Source organism: Uloborus diversus, chromosome 2 (assembly GCF_026930045.1).
Source record: "Uloborus diversus isolate 005 chromosome 2, Udiv.v.3.1, whole genome shotgun sequence".
NCBI classification, from domain to species: Eukaryota; Metazoa; Arthropoda; class Arachnida; order Araneae; family Uloboridae; genus Uloborus; species Uloborus diversus.
Window position 1 is genome coordinate 117,687,813 of NC_072732.1, and position 22,226 is coordinate 117,710,038.

The 22,226-nt window shown below is 33.3% G+C and overlaps 1 protein-coding gene across 1 annotated transcript in view; it reads left to right on the forward strand.

Moving 5' to 3' along the window:
- LOC129216507 (serine/arginine repetitive matrix protein 1-like) overlaps positions 1-22,226 on the forward strand; it is a 120,287-nt gene that overhangs the window by 396 nt on the left and 97,665 nt on the right. Inside the window, 3 exon segments of the mRNA XM_054850722.1 lie at positions 2,913-3,002; positions 16,251-16,379; positions 16,996-17,166. Coding sequence (XP_054706697.1) covers positions 2,913-3,002; positions 16,251-16,379; positions 16,996-17,166 — 390 coding nt within the window.

The window sequence follows — 22,226 nt, forward strand, 5'->3', positions numbered from 1 at the left end:
TTAAAGTGTTTGCTTGCAAAGTTAGCACCAAAGAACATTGCTATAAACGTTTAACAACTGTGTTGTTTCGATGAAAAAAATTGAAAATGCTTCAATTTTGTAGGACCTAGGACCAGTCTAGCTGGGCCCAGAGCCTGTTGCTGGTCGTCACTTTTGTATTTGTAAAGTAAATCTACAAGCATTTTCTCAAGATTCTTTCTTTGCTGTAAAAATTAATTCTCAAGTTCATGTGGAAAAAATTTCGGCAAAAAAACAGGCATTTTTTTTTCTTTCAATGAAATTTCATAAAATATTTTCATTGCCAACCTGTTAGGTGTTGAAGCCTAAGCACTCATTTTTTCCATTATGGGTGCGAAAATGATGTAACAATGAGCAACAAAAGACGTGGTGCATATTGGTTATAAGGGACAATATGTTGGCGATTGCTTGGCCGATTTTAGGGGAGGCAAATGTTGGTAATACTTCGCGATGAATCATAGTTTAACAGCCTAGCTGTTGTCAGATTGCAAAGGGATCAGCAATCAGATTGCCCCTCTCGAAAATAATTTATTCTGCAAACAAAAATAGATTCTGAATGACGTAGAATCAGAGATCTAGAAAAAACTGCATGTCCAGAATGACCAACCAATAGCTCCACAATCTTGCTAATGCATAATGCTTGCTTATGCAATACTCCACAATTTGCAGAGTTTTTCTACAATAACAGAAACTCTGTAAAGAAGTTAGTTGTGTTTGGCATGGATCGTCAAGATTCAAATTCATCAAGATTTACTAAACAAGTATCTTCAAGCGATCGTGGAATGACTCAAAAAAAATTGACTGGATGTTTTGTCAGGATTTTTGCTGACATATCTACTCTTATTTTTCTGATCCCTTGTAGTATTATAATTTTTAAATTATAATTTAATGTTTTGAAACCTTGATAGTAATTTTGATTTTTAACTATTAATGTTCGTTAAAACTATATTCATAATATTTTTATTCCATTAAGCTAAAATTTATATTTTTTGTGTTTTTTCCATCTGTTGCACTGAGATCTCCAGGAAGCTGTTTTAAATCCCAATAAGACTAAGAAAATCCTATGAAGGCTTTAAAGTGCTTTATTTTGGGTTTCATTTTGGAGGAGGAACCCTGAAACTGTGACATGCGTGACAGATCAATCTATATCCTTATAAAACAAGTTAATCAATCTGATTAGAAATAATTAAAAAAAAAAAAGGTTTGGGGGATTAATGTATTATTTCTGTACATGTTTTTAAAGTTATAAAAATTGATATTGACTCCATTCTCCCAGAGAAATTGAAATAGTTAAAGAATAAATAAAACGAAATTTTGAGGGAAAAAAAGCTCAGGGTTTTTTTCTTGGAAAGTTTTATTTCTTCTAATTTTTTTTTTTTTTTTTTTTTGAATTTTTAATTTTCTAGTACAAAATTATTCCAAAATTTATAATACTTGACACTTGATTTTTTTTGTTAACATATCTTTTTTGTTCAGCATCCCATACATTTTAATTCATTTTTTTTTTTCCATTTTTCCCAATTTTTCCTGAAAACCCCCATAGAAAAAGGAGTTTTTTTTCCCCCGCTGCCTCCAAATTTCTGAAAATTTTAAATCTACCCCATGTTAAAATGAAGTGAAACATTGAATTAAACTAAGTTTAAGCTGTGAAAGTTATTATGTATGTAATTAGCAAAACAGAAAAAGGGGGATAAGAAAAAAATTTACATTAAGTTTTCCTGCATGTCAGATGCACATCTATTTTTAAATATACCCTGCTCTCTGATTTCTCTTTTCCAAAGGATAACGTTACTGAATGATAAAAATAAATAAAATAAAAATGCCGTTATGCTTTATGAATGCATATTATATTCTGAATATAATTTGAATATTTCAAGCTAATGAAGTAGTAAAATGTCTATTTAATAGCAGCAAAAATTAGGCATTTGAAAGGCAAATAACATTTTTAAATTTCTAATAACATACAGATTTCTTTTTGAATAAAACTATCCTATAATTTTTTGGAAATGCATGTATTCATTTACATTTCAATTATCTTTTTTTCCAATGTCATCTAATTTTCCCTTTCATGTTCATTAAAGTTGAGTTCTAGAAATGTGATAAATATGGTTTGCTTTACAATCTTTTCTTACTGAGTTCTTTCATGTCATTAAAAAAAAAAAAAAAAGAAAAGAAAAATTTATAAGTTTCATTGCGTGATTGATTTCAATTTCTTCAAATATGCTAATATTTGGAAATGTAACTGCTTTTGTTCTGCTTAAAATTTAAAATTCCTTATTGTGACCTAGTTTGTGTAAAAGCTATTTTGTTTAAAAATCTTTTGTTTGAGTGATTGTCCTGTAAATTTGCAAAACACTATTTTTCCCTTGTAAAATGTCTTTCATACAGATTAATTTATATGGCCATTTAAAAAATAATAGGAAGACTTTTAAATTTCTTTTCGTATTACAGGCAAAGTAATCAGTATGAAAACTCTTGTAAAGAACCAGCATCATGTACGTATGTTGAACTTAAAGGTTTTCAAGTTATTTTATTTTGAACAGCTTAGGGTGCTCAACCTCAAGGTTCTAAGTTTTGAAAACCTAATTTTATTCTTTTAAAATAAAACATAGATCATTAAGTACGTGTTTTTGTTCAGTTAGAAGAAAAGTAAGACATAATTTCAAATAAAAGAAGCATGGATTAGTTTTGTGTGTATATATACATTTATATTTTAATTTTGAAAAATAAAATGTTTATTTTAATTATAGTTTTATTTTGCTTGCTTTGTAATATATTTCAAAAAGCAATTTTTTTTTTCAATTAAGTTATTTTTCCTGTAATATTTATATTCAGTTATATAAGCATTTGACATAAAATTTCTCATTGGATTATTTTTCTTTTTCCCATTTTAGGGCACTAGTGCCGATCAGGATAATCGGTTTAGTGATAAGCAGAAGAAGTTGTTGAAGCAATTGAAGTTCAATGAAATTCTCAACAGAAAGGTTGGTTTTGCCATTAGTGTTCAAAATTTTGAATTAAGTTCTGTTATAATATGTTGAGCAAGTACAAAAGTTTACTAAGAGTTAAGTTACGACTTACAACGTTACATATCCACCTGTTTAGTTTTAAAAGAATTCAAGGTGGCATCAGAACTTAGAGATTGAGCTGGGAAAAGTCATTATTATTTTATCATTCGTGAAAAATCAGGAAGATGTCAGGAAATTTTGTAAAAAAAAAGGAAAATGAAACTGATTAAATGAGAGAAATAAATTTTGCTTTGAAAAATTAAACATTTCACCCTAGAAAGTCAACATTTTGGATAATGATGAGTTGGAAAAAAATCATAGATTTCTTTGCTTTAAAAAAAATTTTTTTTTGCTATTTTTCTAATTTTTTCCTGTGATTCCTGTTGATTTCATATTATTTATTCATTTATTTTTGTAGGAGACTTCAGATTCTATGGTGGATCTGTGATTAGTGGCTAATTCTACTCCCATAGCTAGATTGATGTTGAAAAAGGGTTTTCAAACAATATTTTTCACTGAAATCATAAAAAAACATTCTCTGGTCCAGGGGTTCTCAACCTTTAAGATTTTGCTTCCCCCTTTGGACGCTAATGTGAGGTTGCGTCCTATCCACCTCATGTGGTTATAGTGTTCACTCTAGAAAAAAAAAGGGCAGGGTGCTGGTCTTTGAAAGGGGCACTATTTATTATGAAAAGGGCACTATTTCAGCGTGGTCTTCCCCCATCCAAGACCAATGACGCACCTCTCAAAAAGTACTGAGCCCCCCCCCCCCCCAAAAAAAAACAAAGAAAAATAACATCTTAAAACACCTTGCGAAAATTTCATCCATTCCTCTGTACCATGAGCACACCCCCCCTCAGGGGCATGCACAGTGGGGAGGGGGAGAAGGGACACCTGTTGGTCGGGCCTGATCCTCAAGGGGGTCCAATATTTTTTAAATGGGGTGAAATATCGAGGCAAACATGGAGGGGGACACGGAAAAGTCATTTGTGATGGGCCCCAAAATTTCTGTGCACACCCCTGCCCCCCCCCCCCTCCTGATCGCCACCATTGACTTCAGTATTGAATATCATTCCTTGCAGAAAATGCACTTGTCTTTAGGGTTAGATTGAACCCCCCACTCCCCAAATGCCAACTAAGCATTATTATGCTGAATCATTGCTTTGGGTGTGTTTCAACACTTTTCAGGCCATAATTATTACTACTTTTCCTATAAGAATAAAAAATTCTTGATACTTCAAAGTCCTTTGAATTTCAGTGTAAGATGAACAGTATTTAATTACGGATCCCCCCCCCCCCTTCCTATCTAAAAATTGCATAGTAATCTGCATTATGCCATTAAGTATTTTAGTAGACATCAAAATCATGATGAATGTAAATTTAACTTTTTTTAAAATATTATACTTCAAACTGAATAATTATTAAAATACTGTGTGCAGTGCTTCAAAAATACAGTCGTAGCAAGATGCAAAACAAAAAAGGCTTTATTTGAATGCCTAGTGTTAAACTTGACACAACTTCATGACACAAATGTATTTGCAGATGCATGCGCTACCCAACCAGCTGGGCCAATCCAAGATTTTAATTTCACTGATAATTTTTATGAAAATTTAATGCATCAGCATTTTATTTTTGTGATTTTTTTAAAGCAATATTATAGTTTTTTCCATATAAAAAAAAGAAACAGTGAAAGATCATTAGTTGGAAAAAGCACTAGTATGTCCATTTCAAACGTTCTTTTTTTTTGGGGGGGGGGCTAAAATTTCAAGATAACAGAAAAATACCCTTGTATTTTGGCTTAGTAGGCTTTGTACTGTGTACTACTTAGAAAACAATTAGAAAGTTCACCAATCAGAAACAGATGCGAAAAGATTGCTTCACAATCACTAGCAATGCGCCAAAATTAACTAAGCCTAATTTCCACGTGCAAACGAAAAACGGACACAAAGGGCTGAAACGCTAAGAAAATGGCCTATTCATGCGATGTTTATTGCTCAATTCAACATTCTATTTCAAATTTTTTTTTCATTTTGGTGAAGGTGCCGTTTTTGTTACATTATTTTCGTTAATCTTCCGATTTTGCAAGTGCGATTTCGGGGAAGGGATAGTTATAAATGGGGTAAAATCGACCTGTATTGGACCTTAAATTGTTAACTAGAACAGTAAATTAGTTTTGAAACGATAAATTCGCAAACTTTATTTCATTTTTTTCCCCTTTTTTTTCAGAATTTTCGCGGTTAATTCAACGGCCTTCGCAGGTCACGTTTGGCCCGCGATCCATAGGTTGTGCATTCCTTAGACTCTAAGGAATTCAAGCACTATGTTAGCTTTCAAAACTTTATCAATCACTTCAAAATAAACGCCTTTTCCAAACCCTTTACAAGGATTATCAAGAGCATACGAACCCTCCGCTTCTGTTCTCTTTTGCAGGAAAAACGAAAAAGAACAGCCTGAAATATTTCAGTAAACTTCATATTTTTTTGACCGCCATCATCGTCAAGAACCGTGTATTTTCAAATCAAGAACCGTTTGCGTTTGCACTCGGAACTTTTCGGATAAGAAATGGAGCAGTTCATCAGCATCTGTTCTTGTCTGACAAGTAGTACCCCTTCCACTTTTCCTGGCGCCCCCTGGTCCTACAGATGAAAATAATGTAGAAAGACTACCTACCACTCTCTTTCTCATTGTTGATTCTCAGAAACTCAAGGATGGGGAGGAATTAAACAATGATCTCCCCCCTCCCCCGCCATCGTGGACGACCGAACACCTTCCCTTATCCTTTCAAACTCATCCTCAGTAGAAGGAAGAAATCTATCTTTTGTTTCCAACTGATAAGTCTGTTAGAATTCCGAGAATCTCATCCCCTCTTTGCCTAGGTGTTTGCATCTCCTTTTATTCATGGGGCCGTTTTCAGGGTGAAATTCTGGGGACAATGGCAAGACATGAGCGTTTTTGCAGACGATCGCTGGACTAATAAAATTGCCCCGATATCGCTGCAGGTCCAAACGATGCTTGAGGCATCTTTTTAAAAACACAGGGCGCATTGTTATTTTTGAAAAGGGAGGGACGCATTTTGCGATCTAAAAGAAGGGCAGGGCGCATTCTGCCGATATGGAAAAAGGCAGGGCGCTGCGCCCTTCAAAAACGGCCTAGCGGGAACACTATGTGGTTATTACCAGTAGTACAATCATAATTTAAAAACTGAAGCTGATAAGGATAGTTGTTGTTGTCTCATGCCAACTAGGATGGCAATTTGGGGTGCGCTGCTTCACTTTTCCAATAGGTAAGTTTTCGATTTTTCAATTTTATTTATATATGATAGAGTAACATGTATGAACATCATAGGTGAAAAATTTTTTACGATACTATTAGTAGTTTTTTAAAATTAATTTTTAAAGTTCAAGCGCTTGTGACGTCAAATGGCATACGAAGTGACGTCATGCGCTCTTTCGATAGGGGAGAAGCCGAAGGTCACGCATTCGACTTCGAAGACGAAATGTAAAAGTGTTGGATATAATTTGAGGTTAATGGCCTACAGCTAAGCTGAAAATTAGGCAACTCATTTCCAACTAAAAATTTGAGGTAGTGGTCTGCCCGAAGAAAATAAAACATGAATCATTCTTTACACTGAAAAACATTTATTTGACACATATTGAAAAATGATTACAACACAATGATTTGTTCCCCGAAGAAAAATTAAAAAAAGAGATCTTACAATAAGTCCATGCATGGATCAAAAGTCCTGTTGATGTTCCATGGTGACACCTCACCGGTCGATGGACGGCATAGCAATTTCCACCAGAATTGCAGGCTGGTCAGTTCGTACCACGTGAGCAACAGTTCATCACATCAGGAAAAAAACATACCGAAGATGGACACGATCTTCTTTCACCGGAGAACAAATGACCCACATCAGGGAAAATTATAACTTTTCACTTTGATAGACGTCATCACCACACGCGCTTTCCAAACTTAAGACATCAGCAGTGCTTTTTCAGGAAAGACCAGACCTCACCTGAGAGGCCAGTAGCGAAAATTTATGATGACATTTGACAAACACGTTCACAAAACACAAACAACACAAGACGAGGAGACGAGTAGAAGAAAAGTAGCCGTGCCAAGCGATCGAACTACGGCCGGTCTGCGTATTTATAGCCAGATTCGGCCTTTCCCGAAACAATGTGACGTTACATGATTTGCATATTGCCAGAACAACACTACTCGGTACTCACACAGCTTGCAGGTTGCACAATTCTTATTTAATTTGGCATTCAGCACTTAACACCTCAACATGGCTTCATCATGTCATCGACACGTGCTCTTTCGGAAGTTTACCGACATCTGCCGAATGACGGCAACCAATCATAGCGTGCCACATGTTTTTCCGAACACTTCCGATTCAAACTCGGACATTTGAGTGTCGGTGGCAGGTGGATGGGATTCCCCGCGCAAGGTTTTTCTCCCAGAATGGCAAAAGGTAAGTCACAAAATGTTTTTTTTTTTTTAAACAATATTGGTGAAATCCTTCAAGAACCAAAAATAAAGGCATTTAGCCCAACAAAAAGGCTTATCTCCTTGCATTTAACTCCTCACGTTTCTGGAACATTAAACCTCTCATCCTCTCGGAAATATTCGAATATCATCACTGATGTTACATGTGGAAGATTATTCAGATTGTCCTTTAACGAATGCGGTCTCCATAGTGTGTTTAATAGGATTATTGAATTTCTTAAAAATAAAAACATCAGCACGCTCAAAATGTCCCTAGCGAAAACAAGGGATCTTCGGTGGAAGGCTGCCCATTCGCACCCTGTGACGTAGGCTCGTGACGTTTCAGAAGAGCGTACTTTTGCGCGTGGATTTTTAAAAATTCATTAAAAATCAACCACGGTGTTTTAAAATTCGGCGATGGTGAATTTTTTAGTTTTGAGGGTCAATTAACAATAGCCAAAATATGAACATTTAATAGGTTGCAACTTCCCTATTGTGCCGTAATTTGGTGTGAAGTCCAACTTCTCCACAGTACACATATGCCATAAAACCCGTTAAAGGGTAGGCAACCATTCACAGCATAACAATACATTCACACAAAGAAAGGACAAGGATAGGAAAGTATATCATACCTGAGCCAGGTTTCGAACCCAGGACCTCCCCTATCACAGTCAGACTTCTCTGACCACTAGATAGGGCGGGCGGCATTAGGATAGTTGATGAAAATATAATGAAAATATTATTATGTCTGTTCACAAAATTTATCATATAACAAATTTTTAACATAGTATTAGAGCAATTGAAATCAAAGAACTGAATACAAATTGGTGTCGTGCCCGATGCGGACAGTGCCTGAAGCGGACCAAGAAGAATCGTAGCTCAGGCGGACAAGGAAATGTCCATGATGTGACCCATCAGTAGGAGTTCCCTTGTAATGACAGTGATTGACACGGCACCTGTCTTCTTGCTCCTTAATCCTTCTTTTGTTAGTCCTAGCAGTGGAAGCCCCCAATGTTTGTTTATTACTCACACATCAATGAGCAGGTACTACAAACCATTTCCACACTGTGCTGTGCAAGATAAATCCTCCCACGTGGGCTCTATTTTGTCACGCGAAGATAATTTTTCCAGCTATTTCCCATTTCTTTTTTTTTTTAATGTCTAGAATTAAAACTAACTTTGAATGATTTTGCTCCATTGACGTACCATTCCAGAGGGTGCACATCCCAAAAGAATAAATTAATTAACAATCCCATTAAATATTTTAAATTGTTTTCTCTGTAACATAAGTAACTACGAGTATTTCCAGAAAAAAAAAGAAAGAAAAAAATAATAAAGCCAGCGCACACGTACAAGCAGAAGGCATATTTTAATAAAATCAATTTGGTTTGATATAGGAGTAATACTGGAGTCAGAGATCAGTGTGAAAGAATGCAGAAAACTCACTTTATTCACTGATTTTGAAATCAAGTGTAGATTACATCGTGATTCGCCTTTCTTATTCCTTCTTTATTAAATAAGTGAATATCGTCGCCTCAGAGCAACAATAAGATTTCTTAGTGCTATTTCTGGGATTAGATATCTGACTGTTGCTCTGAGACGACGATATGTACCTAGAAGAATCCTTTCAATAAAGCAAGTTGAAATTATGGATTTTTTTTTTTTTTTTGAGCAATCATATTGCTTATTGTTCTCATTTGTCTGTTTTGCATTCCTATGATTTTATTTTCCCCCTGCCTCCCTCTGCAGCACCACCGTTGACTGGACCCTCCCGATGTTGGTCCTCTTGCGAAAACCGTCTCCAGGTTGCGTCCATTACCTGCACACACATGCATACACACACTCATGCCTACACACAGACACAAAATCACACGCATACATAAACACACACACTCGTGATTGCGAAAAACATAATTTGAATTCCCAGATGTCAAAATTCAAATTAATTATTATTATTATTTTACAGTTTACAAGAGATAAAATTAAGCATAGCACATGGCAAAACCATAATATTAATGCATGTGGCACGTAGTTCTAAAATGTAATCTTATCTGCATCATGGTCTCACGAGGAAAAACAGTAAGAGCAACGAAATTCGTGAAAAAGTAGTTTCTAAATATTTCAAAGAAAAAAAAAATTAAACAGCAAAGTTATATTTTTAAAATTTTCTACAGTTAAATAAAACCCAATGTCTTTTGAATGCAGAATGCTGGTGTGGGGGGGAATGGGGGAAGGGCTGGGGTATTACACTCTCTCATGGGACCTCAACATGAAGCTATAGATCTGTGATCTGTTTCAATAAATTCTTGTTTTAATCATTATGCTGCCTTGCTGAGCACAAAAGTCGCATCTGCACTTTTTATCAAAATTGAGTTACGGTCACCAGGTGGTTCTTTGTCACATATTTCACCTAAATACAATGTTTCATGGTCATTTGTCAATGGGAAATATTTTTCGAATAATTCTAAAAAAGTTGCATTTGAATCAAATACATGGAGGCGCAAAACTTAAAAAGACAAATGTTTCTAAGTAATACCGCGCGTTATTATAACATTTTGATGAAATTATATACGGCGAAGTAATCAATTGAATTAAAAAGTTGAAACAGATAATTTACTTTCACTTTCGAAGTAAATTAGTATGTAATATTTCAGTACTTCAAGATCAACTAGCTTTATGGGTTCTTCCAAAAATAAATCAAATAAATAAAACAAATTAAAAAAAAAAAACATTTTAACAGAACTTTATGAGAGCGATATTCTTTTTCTTTCAAAGAAACAAATTGCGTAGGTGGAAGGGAGCGGCACTTTTTACTTTTCTAGTCCCTTGCTGGAACTATTTCTGTTCCGCCCCGACTAGAATTCAAGAATCAATTTAACGACAAATAGTTAATGTGATGGTCTCTTTGAGATCACAACCTGGGCTCCCTCTCAAACAGAACCTTGGCCACGCCACTGCAAACTATTGACCAAAAACTAAGGTTTCTACGAAAGAAGTTAGCATTTAAAAGGGTTCCACTAATCAAAGAAATTAAGAAACACACTGTTCTATAGGATCGCTACCAACAAGTTAAGAAACTAAATAAGATTTATTACATAACGTAAATATTCAATCGCACTCTTAATGCAACAGAGTCGTAATTCGAAGAAAATGAAAATATCAGTGAATTTGGAATGTAATATATTTTAGCTTGTTCGTGACTTTTTCATGATATCTTTTCTTCATCTGTCAATCAATTTATTTCTAACCTTCTCAAACCAAAATCACGTAACGTAAGATATTAAAGGAGAGACGCAGTAACAGGCCACTTTTTATAAGAAACGCGATACAGCTCCTATAATAACTCAATGTTATTACTATTTTGAAACACAAATGTTATTACAAGACTCAATTGCGTTTTTTAAATTTGTTTCCAATAAAAAAGAAATATTTGAATTCTTATTAAATATCTAAATTACATTTGAAAAAGTAGAACTTTTTTGTGATTCCTGAAATATTGTAAAATTTGAAGCTGTCCCTTTCTGGAATGGAGACCATGAATTATAATGCAACAATACTTTCCCTTACTTATAATGATTCAAAAACTTGCAGTAACTTTTTATTCAGTTTTAAATTAGGTACTTTTCAAAACAGATTTTTTTTTGTTATTGAAATGCATAATGCTTCATTCTTCTAAACTTCGTTGAAACTGCATTAGAAGATACTAATTAATAACTTTAAACATTTTCTAAATTATAACAAGAAAATAGAATGTGCGACATACTAAATCCAAATACACATCAGCATTATTTTGTTTTACTGATGCAAATAAGATTTTTCTTTCTTTGTAACTTTTTTATTTTTTTATTTTAAAGAACTAGATCTATCTCTACAATATAAAATCGAGTTTTTGATATAAATTAGTCATTAATATAACTCTGAAATATCATTAATTAAAATGTAGGCCTGAATTTTCGGGGGAGAAATTAATAAGAGCTTCTACTTCCATTTTTCCCCTCCTTGAACTTCATTAAAAGACAGTTAGAAACATTTAAGCAATATACACGTACATGATATAATTTCTGCTCGAGTGTATATTGTTTTAACACTTTTCGTAGCAATTCAGCGAGCACTAAGCAGTAAGTTACAGCCGTGAAGCTCTCGCTGAACATAACCATACTAACGAAGCTGATAAGACTAAAATTGCTTCGTAATTTCCATCTTTTCAACTTCAATTTATTTTCATTTGAATATTTGTGCGTTGGAGGAGTGGGGGGGGGGGGGGGCAATATGCTTAAAATGGTACTTAAAATTATTTACCCTCAATTTATGGCTTAATCCCTATTCTGCTCTTTCAATATTAATATTAAAATTTCAGATGTATACTATTTCTATGAGTTAAATAACTGTATTATATTTAGCGCATATTTTATACCCTTAATTTCGATACTAAATTCCTACCCTAAGAAATAGATTAGAAGTTGTTCTTAAAAGACAAGCAAATATTTGTCTATCCCTTAACCAACCTTCTGAAATCATTTCATGCGTGAATCGAGTTAGTAAACCAAGAAAAAATCAAACATTTTACATTGTTTTGATTCTTGAATTCCCTTAAATGAAACAAATATATTTTTGCATCCAGTAGGTATAAATCCAATTTTGTCCCATTTATGCAGTCTTGGATGCACATTTGTAAAACACTGAAAGAAATTGCACTCAAATGAGAATATAATCTTTCACAAATTAATGAATTGTGATAATTTTAAAATAATGAAAAACGCGTCAGGAATAAAATCATATGCAAGATAACGAAAAATAGCTTGGTAATTTTTTATGATACAAGTACACTGCCAGCATGGAAGAGTTTCGTTCGAGATAGAGAGGAGTTCGTAATAAGAAAACTCATCATATGTGCAGCAGAGAGGACATAAGAATGTATTCTCTCCAGGGGTTAAAATTTTATCTATCCGTTTTCAATTGTGAGCAGCCAACAAAAGAGGGAATGCTGAGCAAGAAGACAGGTGCCGTGTCAATCACTGTCATGACAAGGGAACTCCTACTGATGGGTCGCCTCATGGACATTTCCTTGTCCGCCTGAGCTACGATTCTTCTTGGTCCGCTTCAGGCACTGTCCGCATCGGGCACGTAACCTACAAATTGCCATGGGGAAACCTAGAATCTAGAAGACGTTGGCATTCACTTTCGTAGCATCAATTGGGGGAGGGGGGGATCTGTTAATGTTTGTCCTTTCAATGCCCTGCTTGATATCATGACTACTTTATAGGTACGCTAATGCTAAAAATAAAAATTCTAAGCCATGTGGATGAAAACTGCACTACTCCCCCCCCCCCTAAAAAAAAAAAAAAGGTGAAAGTATTTTCATTAGAGCCAAGGGTGTGTGTGCACAGAAATTTTCGGGCCTGTCACTAATGACTTTTCCGAGCCCCTTCCATATTGTTTACCTCTATATTTCACCCAGTATATAGTTTTAAAAATATTAGGCCTCCTTCAGACTCGGGCCTAGACCAACAGGTGTCCCTTCTCCCGCCCTGTGCACGCCCCTGATTACGGCTTATTGAAGCATCACAAAAATGGAACATCCCTTATCTTTGAACTGGTTTAGAACAGGGTTGGTTGATTTGAATCAGCTTGATTCAAATCATGATTTAAATCAATTGATTTTTTTTAATTACTTGAATTAAATCATGGATTCATTAATTAAAATCAGTTTAAAAATGGAATAATTAATTAAAATTAGTTGATTTTATTTTCATAAATTAATTTTGCATGTTTTGAATGTATTGCTCTAAAATTAACTACACTGCGGTATGCTACCTTAACTTAAACAGGCAAAACTACATAGGTCCCTCTTTCTGTATCTGTAACAGATTTTCACTCTTGCAATATTGCTTTTACTCCAAAATTACAGTTAAGAATGAAATACAAATTTGCAGTTTTTTCTCATGCAACATGACTAATATAGTTAAGAAAAGTAATTGTTCAACATATTATTTTACACTAAAAACGTACATGATGATGGAAACCTTATCTTTAAGCAAAGCATAAAACAAGATCACATCTTATCTAAGCATTATAACAAAATTATAAATTTTTAAAAATGTATTGAATTTGAATAGTTACAGAACTGATCTTAATTTTCAAAGTAAGCTGAATGGATTCTTCTATTGTATGAAATATATTATGTTCATAACTGTAAAGTAATTAATATCTATAAATCTCGGAAGATGTTTTAAAGAAAAATTAAAGAATCTGATTTAAATTTTAAAAAGTCTGATTTAAATTTTAAAAATCTGAATTTTTTTATTTTTTTGAAAAAATACAAATTCTGGTTTAGAATTTTTCTCTAAAACCGATATATCGATTCTGCACCAATGTACCAACATCGGTTCACGATTGTTTCCACCTGAATTTTTTCTCACCAATATTGAGTAATTAATGTGTCAAGCCAATCCGCCCCCTCCTTTTATATTCTTCTGTACCCCCCCCCCCCCTTTTAAGGACCGCTAATCTAGTCATAACCTAAAAATCGATCACTTTTCATTCCCTTTTATTTTGTATTGAACTCTTTTAATCCCAATTTTTAATTTCAAAAATGAAAATCTTCCGCGAATCCGCGATTTTCCGGACGCAGAGCATTTTCCAGTGATCGATCGCGATCGCGTTCTTCCCCCCGTCAAGATTTTTGCTGACTCACGTGTTTTTTCTAATGTAGAAAGAAGGAAGGAGCTTCGTTTTGTGAGTGGGGAGGGAAAAAGGCTCAAGAATGACAAAGAAAGCGTCGGCGTTTGCATTTCGAAATCCGATTGCATCCGTTTCTATAACACTCTCTCATTTTTGTCTACTATGCCCTCCTATCACTTAAACCTTTATAACTTTTTGTGGACTATTATTTTCAACCCTTCTTGTATGTATTTTGTTTTTTGCTGAAGACTTGTACGCTCATTGTTTTGCCACGCTCATTTCACAGTCACTTTCTAGCGATCGCGCAAATACCCCCTCACCTCCCTTCTGCCCCGACCTTCCCATCAGGTTTCTTACTGAGGCATACATTCTTTCTTGAGTAAAAAGAAGCAAGGAACTTGTTGCTGTGTTGGTGAAGAGGGTGAAATAGGAATGGGGGGAGAAATGCTGGAGAGTGATGGTGGGTGCAATCGTTAGATGTAGCTTTTGAAATCCGATTGCATCCGCTTCTGTTACACTCTCTCATTTTTATCTGCTATGCCATTCTACTGTTTAAACATTAATACCTTTTTGTTGACTAATATTTTCAACCCTTCTTATACTTTATTTATTTTTTATGAAGACTGCCACGCCCATTCAAATATGTTTATTCTATTCCATCCGAGTTAATTTAAGCCAACATCAGTTAATTTAAGCCAACATTGTTCTTCAAATCTAGTTTTAATGCTTATCAGGCTTACCAAAGATCTTAATACATTCAAATTTATTTTAATTATAATGTGCTATTTTATTATAACAGACATGTAAATATAGCAAATTAAAGAAGCTTATCTTCTCAAATCATGACATAGTGTTTAAAACGTTTTTATCAATTTAAAAATAATCATTTTTATGCTAGTGCTTAAAATGACCATCAAAACTCAAAAAGTTTTAGATTGGGTTTAGTTTTTTAATGATTTTTATAGAATATACCCAACTGCTCCACAAAAAGGTTAGCTACACTGATAATGTCATTTTGTAATCATGGTGTCCAATGATTCAGCTTGTATTAAGTGTTTAATTATATGGAAGTTTTATAGCATTACATGTCACATTATAAAGTTTTAATTTCACCTGATTTGTGGGCTATGGGAAAATGAAAGTGGTAAATGGAATTGATATATCTGTGAAAATCTTAAATAAATGCAAGCTTAATTTATTTATTCATTTGTTACCATTTCTACTAGTAAAAAAAAAAAAACATTTATCTATTAATATTTGAAAGACAGTATAGTATTGATATAATTTCACTTAATGTAAAAAAATATATATATATATTCAAATTTTAAGTCTCGCAATTTTTCCTCTTTTTTGACTTCGGGCTGTTTTTGTCCCTGTAATTTTATCTCTTATTTCCTCTTTGAAATTTTCTCATTCTATTCCATTCTATGTTAAAATATGTAAACTTTTTACATCCTTAACATGATTAAAACATTTTGCCTTCAAAGAAGTATTAACGAATACTTTTTAGTGATATTTTCTTTCAATCTAAGTATTTAAATTTTTTCACATTTGGAAGCAAAAGACAAAAATATCGTACTTACATTGTTTTTTTATAGGAAAAGAATCAGTGTAACTTAAGTGCCTCTTGACTAAAAATAAAAAGTTTATTGCAATTTGAAATTGGTTATTATTACCAAGGGAAAAATATTTAAAAATTGATGTATAAATAAAAACTAATTTAATTAAAGACAAATACTGCCTCATTAGTTAGTTGCAAAAGATAACATCTCATTAGTATAGAATTTAAAGAATACTGTAAACAACATCTTGCACTTAAAGAAATAACAGCTCATTGGTAAGATTAGCTAAACATGCATCTTCTCTGAATCGAATTTCATAACAGGTCCAAAACTATTGTAATTTGACCTTTGGTTGCTTTGCTTAAGCAGTATTTATTTCTTAATTTTGCCTCAAATAAATTTTTTTTAATTGGGATCCACGGTACTAATCTGCTAGTTAATGTTTAAGATTCTATATTAAGTTTTTTAATCTTACATATTTTTTTTTCAGGTTGATATGAATAAAATTAATCTAGATGTTGTGAAACCATGGATTGCAAAACGTATTACTGATATGCTTGGTGGTATTGAAGATGATGTAGTTGTGGAATTTGTTTTTAATCAGTTGGAAGCGGAAAAAGTAAGTCAAGTCGAATTTTCTGTGTTGATTTTTGAGGCCTTAGAATTATTGTTTAAATGTTCAAAGTTGTGTACATCCTACCCTATGGCAGTTTTGAATGAAATCTCTCGGATGAACTTAATAGGATTTTATAGGAAATGTAGATATTTTGGATAGTATCTACCTAGAACTGAATTGAGTTCGTTTATTGTCCGTCATAATTATGACCTGTTTACAGCATAAATTCTAAAGTTTTAGGTCTCTTGAAGTACTTAGCTACTTGAAAACAAACTTTCCACAAAATTCTAAGCATTCAAAATAGCCATATATTTCTTGTTTTTTGCATTCAAAGATCATTTTGGGATGTATGGACATGATATGTCAAATGAATCACATATTTTTCTGTATTAAAATAATAATGCATTGAGTTCGTATTAAGTAAAAGTTATTGCTTCTACAGATGGAGTAATTTATTTTTCTTTCTGGGTTTTTTCAACAAAATCCCACAAAACATTCACAAAAAAGTGAGTTAAGAAAGAACACCTTGGTTTTAAAGAATTAATTCTGTATTTCAAGTTTATATGAATGCCTTTTTACATACATTCTAATGTCAATGTGTGTTAATCTTCTTTTCTAGTATCCTGATGCGAGGATGATGCAAATCAACTTGACAGGTTTTCTAAATGGAAAAAATGCCAGAGACTTTATGGCAGAATTGTGGACCTTACTCATCAGTGCTGAAGATAGTACAGATGGAATCCCTGCTGCTATATTGGAGCAGAAAAAAGATGAGATAAAAAAACGAATGGTAGGGATTTTGTTTCAAATTTCTGTATTACCTTAAATCTATAATTTCTGTTTATATTTCATGAACATTGTTTGAATTTTCTAATGCATATTCTTTATTTCTTATCTTTTGTTTCCTGAATTTATCTCTCAATCTTGATGAATTCATTTCATTGACTGCTGAATTTGATGGCTTTGAGTTGATTCTGTGAGCATTATGTGTAGTGAAATTTAGACTTACTACACCGCTAGTAGAAGTGAACTTGCAAAGAAAATGTCCATAGCCTGAAGTTGGAGAAAAGAAAAACACGTGAAGCATTTTTCCTCATGGAAAATCTGTATTTATTATCCTCAAAGGATTACTTAAGTTGACGAACAACATCTTCATTGATATTGAAAAACATTTAGAAAAATAGACAAAGATTAGCCGCTAAAATACAACGAAACATTCAGTTTTACGAACATGCTGATTCCAAGGAATATAAGGCATTAACGTAACATACAAAAATAGGCCTAAAGGCGTTTTATGACTTTAAAATTGACATCACGTTGTATTACGCCCTGCCAGGAGTAAAGAGCACTGGCAGACATCATGAAATCACGTACAACACATTTTGCGGCTATGTGAGGTGAGAGAGAGAGAGAGAGAGCGAAAAAGATCGCTCGAAGTATTTAAAGGTCTTCACATGGCTTTCAAATTAAGATTATGCAAAACACAAGATGTGTTGCCAATGCAAGAAAGTTAAAGATATGTTGCCAATCAAAAAGTAACTCAATCTACAAAAAAATTCTCGCGGTTATAAGATACAATGAACTGGTGACTCGGTTCACCCAAAAGTTCATTCTCTTGACTGAGTCATTGCAACCGATCGCACAAATGACGTCACAACGTGATGCAATGTTTACATCGAAAAGGGATTGATTCTGCATGATGCAAAAACGTATTTTTAATGTTTTTTTTCAAATTAAGTGATTCTTTCACTTTTTGTGAAAGTTTAAATTAAAAATCTAACAAGCGGCCCCATTTTTGCAACATGCACAACAATCAGAAAAATTCACAATAAATTCAAATTGACAAAGTCACCATTGAATTTCACAAAAATTTTACACACCCAAAAAGTTCAAATTTAGGTTATATATTTTTCCCCCCCAAAAATAATGTCACAAAAATGTCCAAGTTGAGATTTGGTATAAGGTTTTGTCAAAGCATCAGCTAAATTTAATTTAGAACTCACATACAGTAATTTAAACAATTTTTCATTTACTAGATTTCTCAAAAAATGATACTTGATATCAATATGTTTACTTCTTTGATTTTGTATAGGACTTTTGGAAAAATCTATTGCAGCAATGTTGTCACAAAATATTTCACAATTTTTCAAAATTAAATTCAAATTTTCATTTTTTAAAATTTTTATGATCCAGACAAATTCTTTAGCAGCCTCTGTCAAAGTGACATATTCGGCTTCCATAGTGGAAAGAGCAATACATTTATGCTTAAAGGTTTTCCACATGATAGGTGTATTATCTAGCAAAATGATGTAACCTCCCATTGAAACCCTATCATCTCTACTAGCTGCCCAATCTGAATCAGAATAACATTTAATATTTAAATTTGAAATATTTGATAACTTCAATTTAAGATTTTTCGTATACAAAACATAACCAAGAAGACGAAGTAAACCATGCCAATGTTTTTCACCATAATTAGATTGAAATTGGGAAAATATATTCAGAGCATATGTTATGTCGGGACGAGTTCTACTAGCCAAAAAGGATAAACAGCCAATTAAATTTCGATATGGTAAAGAATTACATTTATCTATTTCTAACTTACTAGTAGGCGAATCAATTTTTGAATAAACCACCCCAACCGAAATAGGAACATTACTAATTGGAATATTATAACTAGAATACAACTCGACAATTTTATTAATATACGTTGTCTGATGAATATACCAATTACCATCAATGTTTTGAAATTCAACACCCAGAAGTTTTCTTATTTCACCCAAAATTTTTAATTCAAAATGATTTCTTAAAAAATTTACAGTTTCATTCAAATCAGATTTTAGTTTGCCAAAAAGTATGATATCATCAACATAAAAAAGAAGAATAACCTTATTTTTATATATGTAACAACAATTACACCAATCTAAACTAGAAAAGTTCATTTTCAAAAGTGTTTCATGGAGTTGATAGTACCACATCCTACCACTTTGGTGTAAACCGTACAAAGCTTTCCTTAACAAACAGACTTTACCAGGCTCTAGTACATATCCACTAGGTTGTTTCATATATACATTAGTATCCAAATTAGCATACAAATAAGCGTTATTTATGTCTACATGCAGATGACACCATTTAAAAAGACATACAAAAATACAGAAAAACAATCTGATTATAGAAAAATTAATGACTGGGCTAAAAACTTCTTGGAATGATTCTCCAGCTTCCTGAAGATAACCTTGGGCACATAATCGAGCACGGTATTTCACAATATTCCCTTGCTGATCTTCTTTTACCGTATATACCCACCGATTTCCCAGAATTTTACTATGTTCAGGTGGATCCACTAACTCCCATACACCGCGATTATATATGGTTTGTATTTCCTGATCCATCGCGTTAATCCAATGTTTAGATTCCCTAGAATTAATGGCTTCTTTAAAATTTAATGGAAGTTTAATTTCAGCAAGATTTCCCTCTAAAATTTCTATTACCTTTCCCTCTTTTAAATTTTTGCCCGAAAAGTCAAAATATGATTCATCAAATTCAATTTTGTTATCATTACAATATTTAATAACTTCATTTAAAGAACGCAAGCGAATATTTGAACCTTCAATCCTATAGTAAATATCAGTTCTATCACCTGATGGTCTAGGAACAGCTTGACGCAACCAATTAATTTCGGAACAAGGTTTTAATTCTTCACTAGGACTATCACCGGAAAGCTCATCCACTCCCTGATTTGAAGTTACAGGATATTCATAATCAAAATTGTCAGGTAAGTATTTCATAACCTTTGGACTACTTGATCCAGAACCTAGTACAACATCTGCCCCTTTAGTTCCCTCATCAAAACTGACATTACATGTTTCTATGATTCTTTGTTCGTCTTCCAGCCAGACACGATAACCTCTAGTATTTTGAGCGTAACCTAACAAAATTCCTGGTTTAGATTTATCGTCCAATTTCTTTCTTTTCTGGCTTGGAACATTTACAAAAGTTAAACAGCCAAAAGTTCTGAGATGTTTCACGTTAGGCTTTTTATTGAAAAACAGTTCAAACGGGGTATGATTGCTCCCATGACAAGACCTATTCCAAACATAAGAAAAACAAAATGCAGCTTCCCCCCAGAATTTCGAAGGTAAGTTACTCTCTTTTAAAAGTGCTCTAACTCCCCCCATTAATGTCTGGTTAAACCGTTCAATTATGCCATTCATCATTGGTGTGTAGGGATTAGTTTTCTCATGCCTAATGCCACGGTTATTCAAGAAAATTTCAAAATTTTGATTGCAAAATTCTTTCCCCCCATCTGTACGAATTGATTTAATTTTCCTCCCTAAAAGCCTTTCATTACGATTTAAAAATCTTGCAAAAATATTGAAAACATCAGACTTCAATTTCATAGGGTATACAGCAACGCGTTTTGAAAAATCGTCCATAATGGATAAATAATATTTCTCTCCCCTCAAAGTTAAATTTGGGACTTCACCTACATCCATGTGTATAAGCTCTAAAGGTTTAGAAGATCTCACGGCCCCAATCGATTTAAAAGAAATACTCCTAGCTTTAGTATATTTACAAATTTCACAATAGTTAACATTTTTATTCAATTCAGGAAGACCTCTAACACTATTGTTTTTGCTAGTTCTAGAAATATATTCATAATTAATGTGACAATATCTCTTTTGCCATAAATCTTTAGGTGAAATTTTACCAATTTTTTCAGAAATGTTACAAACAGGCTCAGAATTATCACAATGTTCACTATTTTTCAAATACAAATATCTATTAGGCTTAAAGAAATATAAATTTATGTCATTTCTACGCTTTGCATAAAATAATTGATTCCAATTTTTGTCATAAACTTTAAGAATGGTATTATGACCAACAAATTTGTTACCTTCCTGTTCCAATTTAGATAATGACAATAAATTACGACGGATTTCAGGATTGTACAGAACATCTTTCAAGATAATTTTCCTATGTCTACCATTAATTTTGACCAACAATTGAATTGTACCAATTCCTAAAATATTGCTTTGTTTACCGTCAACAGCCATAGACATTTTTAAATTATTAACTGGCCTAAAATCAGAGAAAAGATTTTTATTTTTAGTGACATGTGACGTAGCTCCAGAATCGGCAATCCACGTTATGTCTGAATCAGATGAAGTAATATTCAAAGCTTCTGACTCATTAATTTCACTCACATTATGTTGAGAATTAGAAGACCCTTGAGATAAATTTTTAGAATTTGACTTTGCCTTAAATTTAAAACAATCAACCTTTTTATGCCCAAAAATCCCACAAAAATTACATTTCCCTTTAAATCTATTTTTACTAAAATTTGACACAGGTTTACAACTACTTTTACAAGGATGGATCTTACCGGCAGGTAGCGAATTCGGAACGGTCACATACACAGCAGGTGTCTGTAGTGAAACGTTCATTTCAGAAATTCTATTTGCTTCGAGCAACAGTTCTTGTTCTATTTTCAATGGGGTAAAGTCCACGTCAGACCATCTGTAGATTTGCTGTACAATGGATGCAAACTCAGGGGGTAAACTCCGGATATACTGGAAACCTATGTAAAGGTCGGACATCGCATGGCCAACTTCTTTTAATTGTGACGCAGCTGCTTTCACTCGGCAGATGAAAAGACCAACAGTTTCGCCATCTTGAAACTTGACTTGAAAAAATTTATCCAACAGGGATATTAATCTGGCACGGGTGTCAGGTTCAAAATACTTGCACAAGATTTCCCAAGCTATCTTTCCTTCAGTAGTGCATTCGATGAGAGGCTTGAATTCTTCTGACAGGAACTGATAAATGGTAGTATAAGCTCGAGTTCTT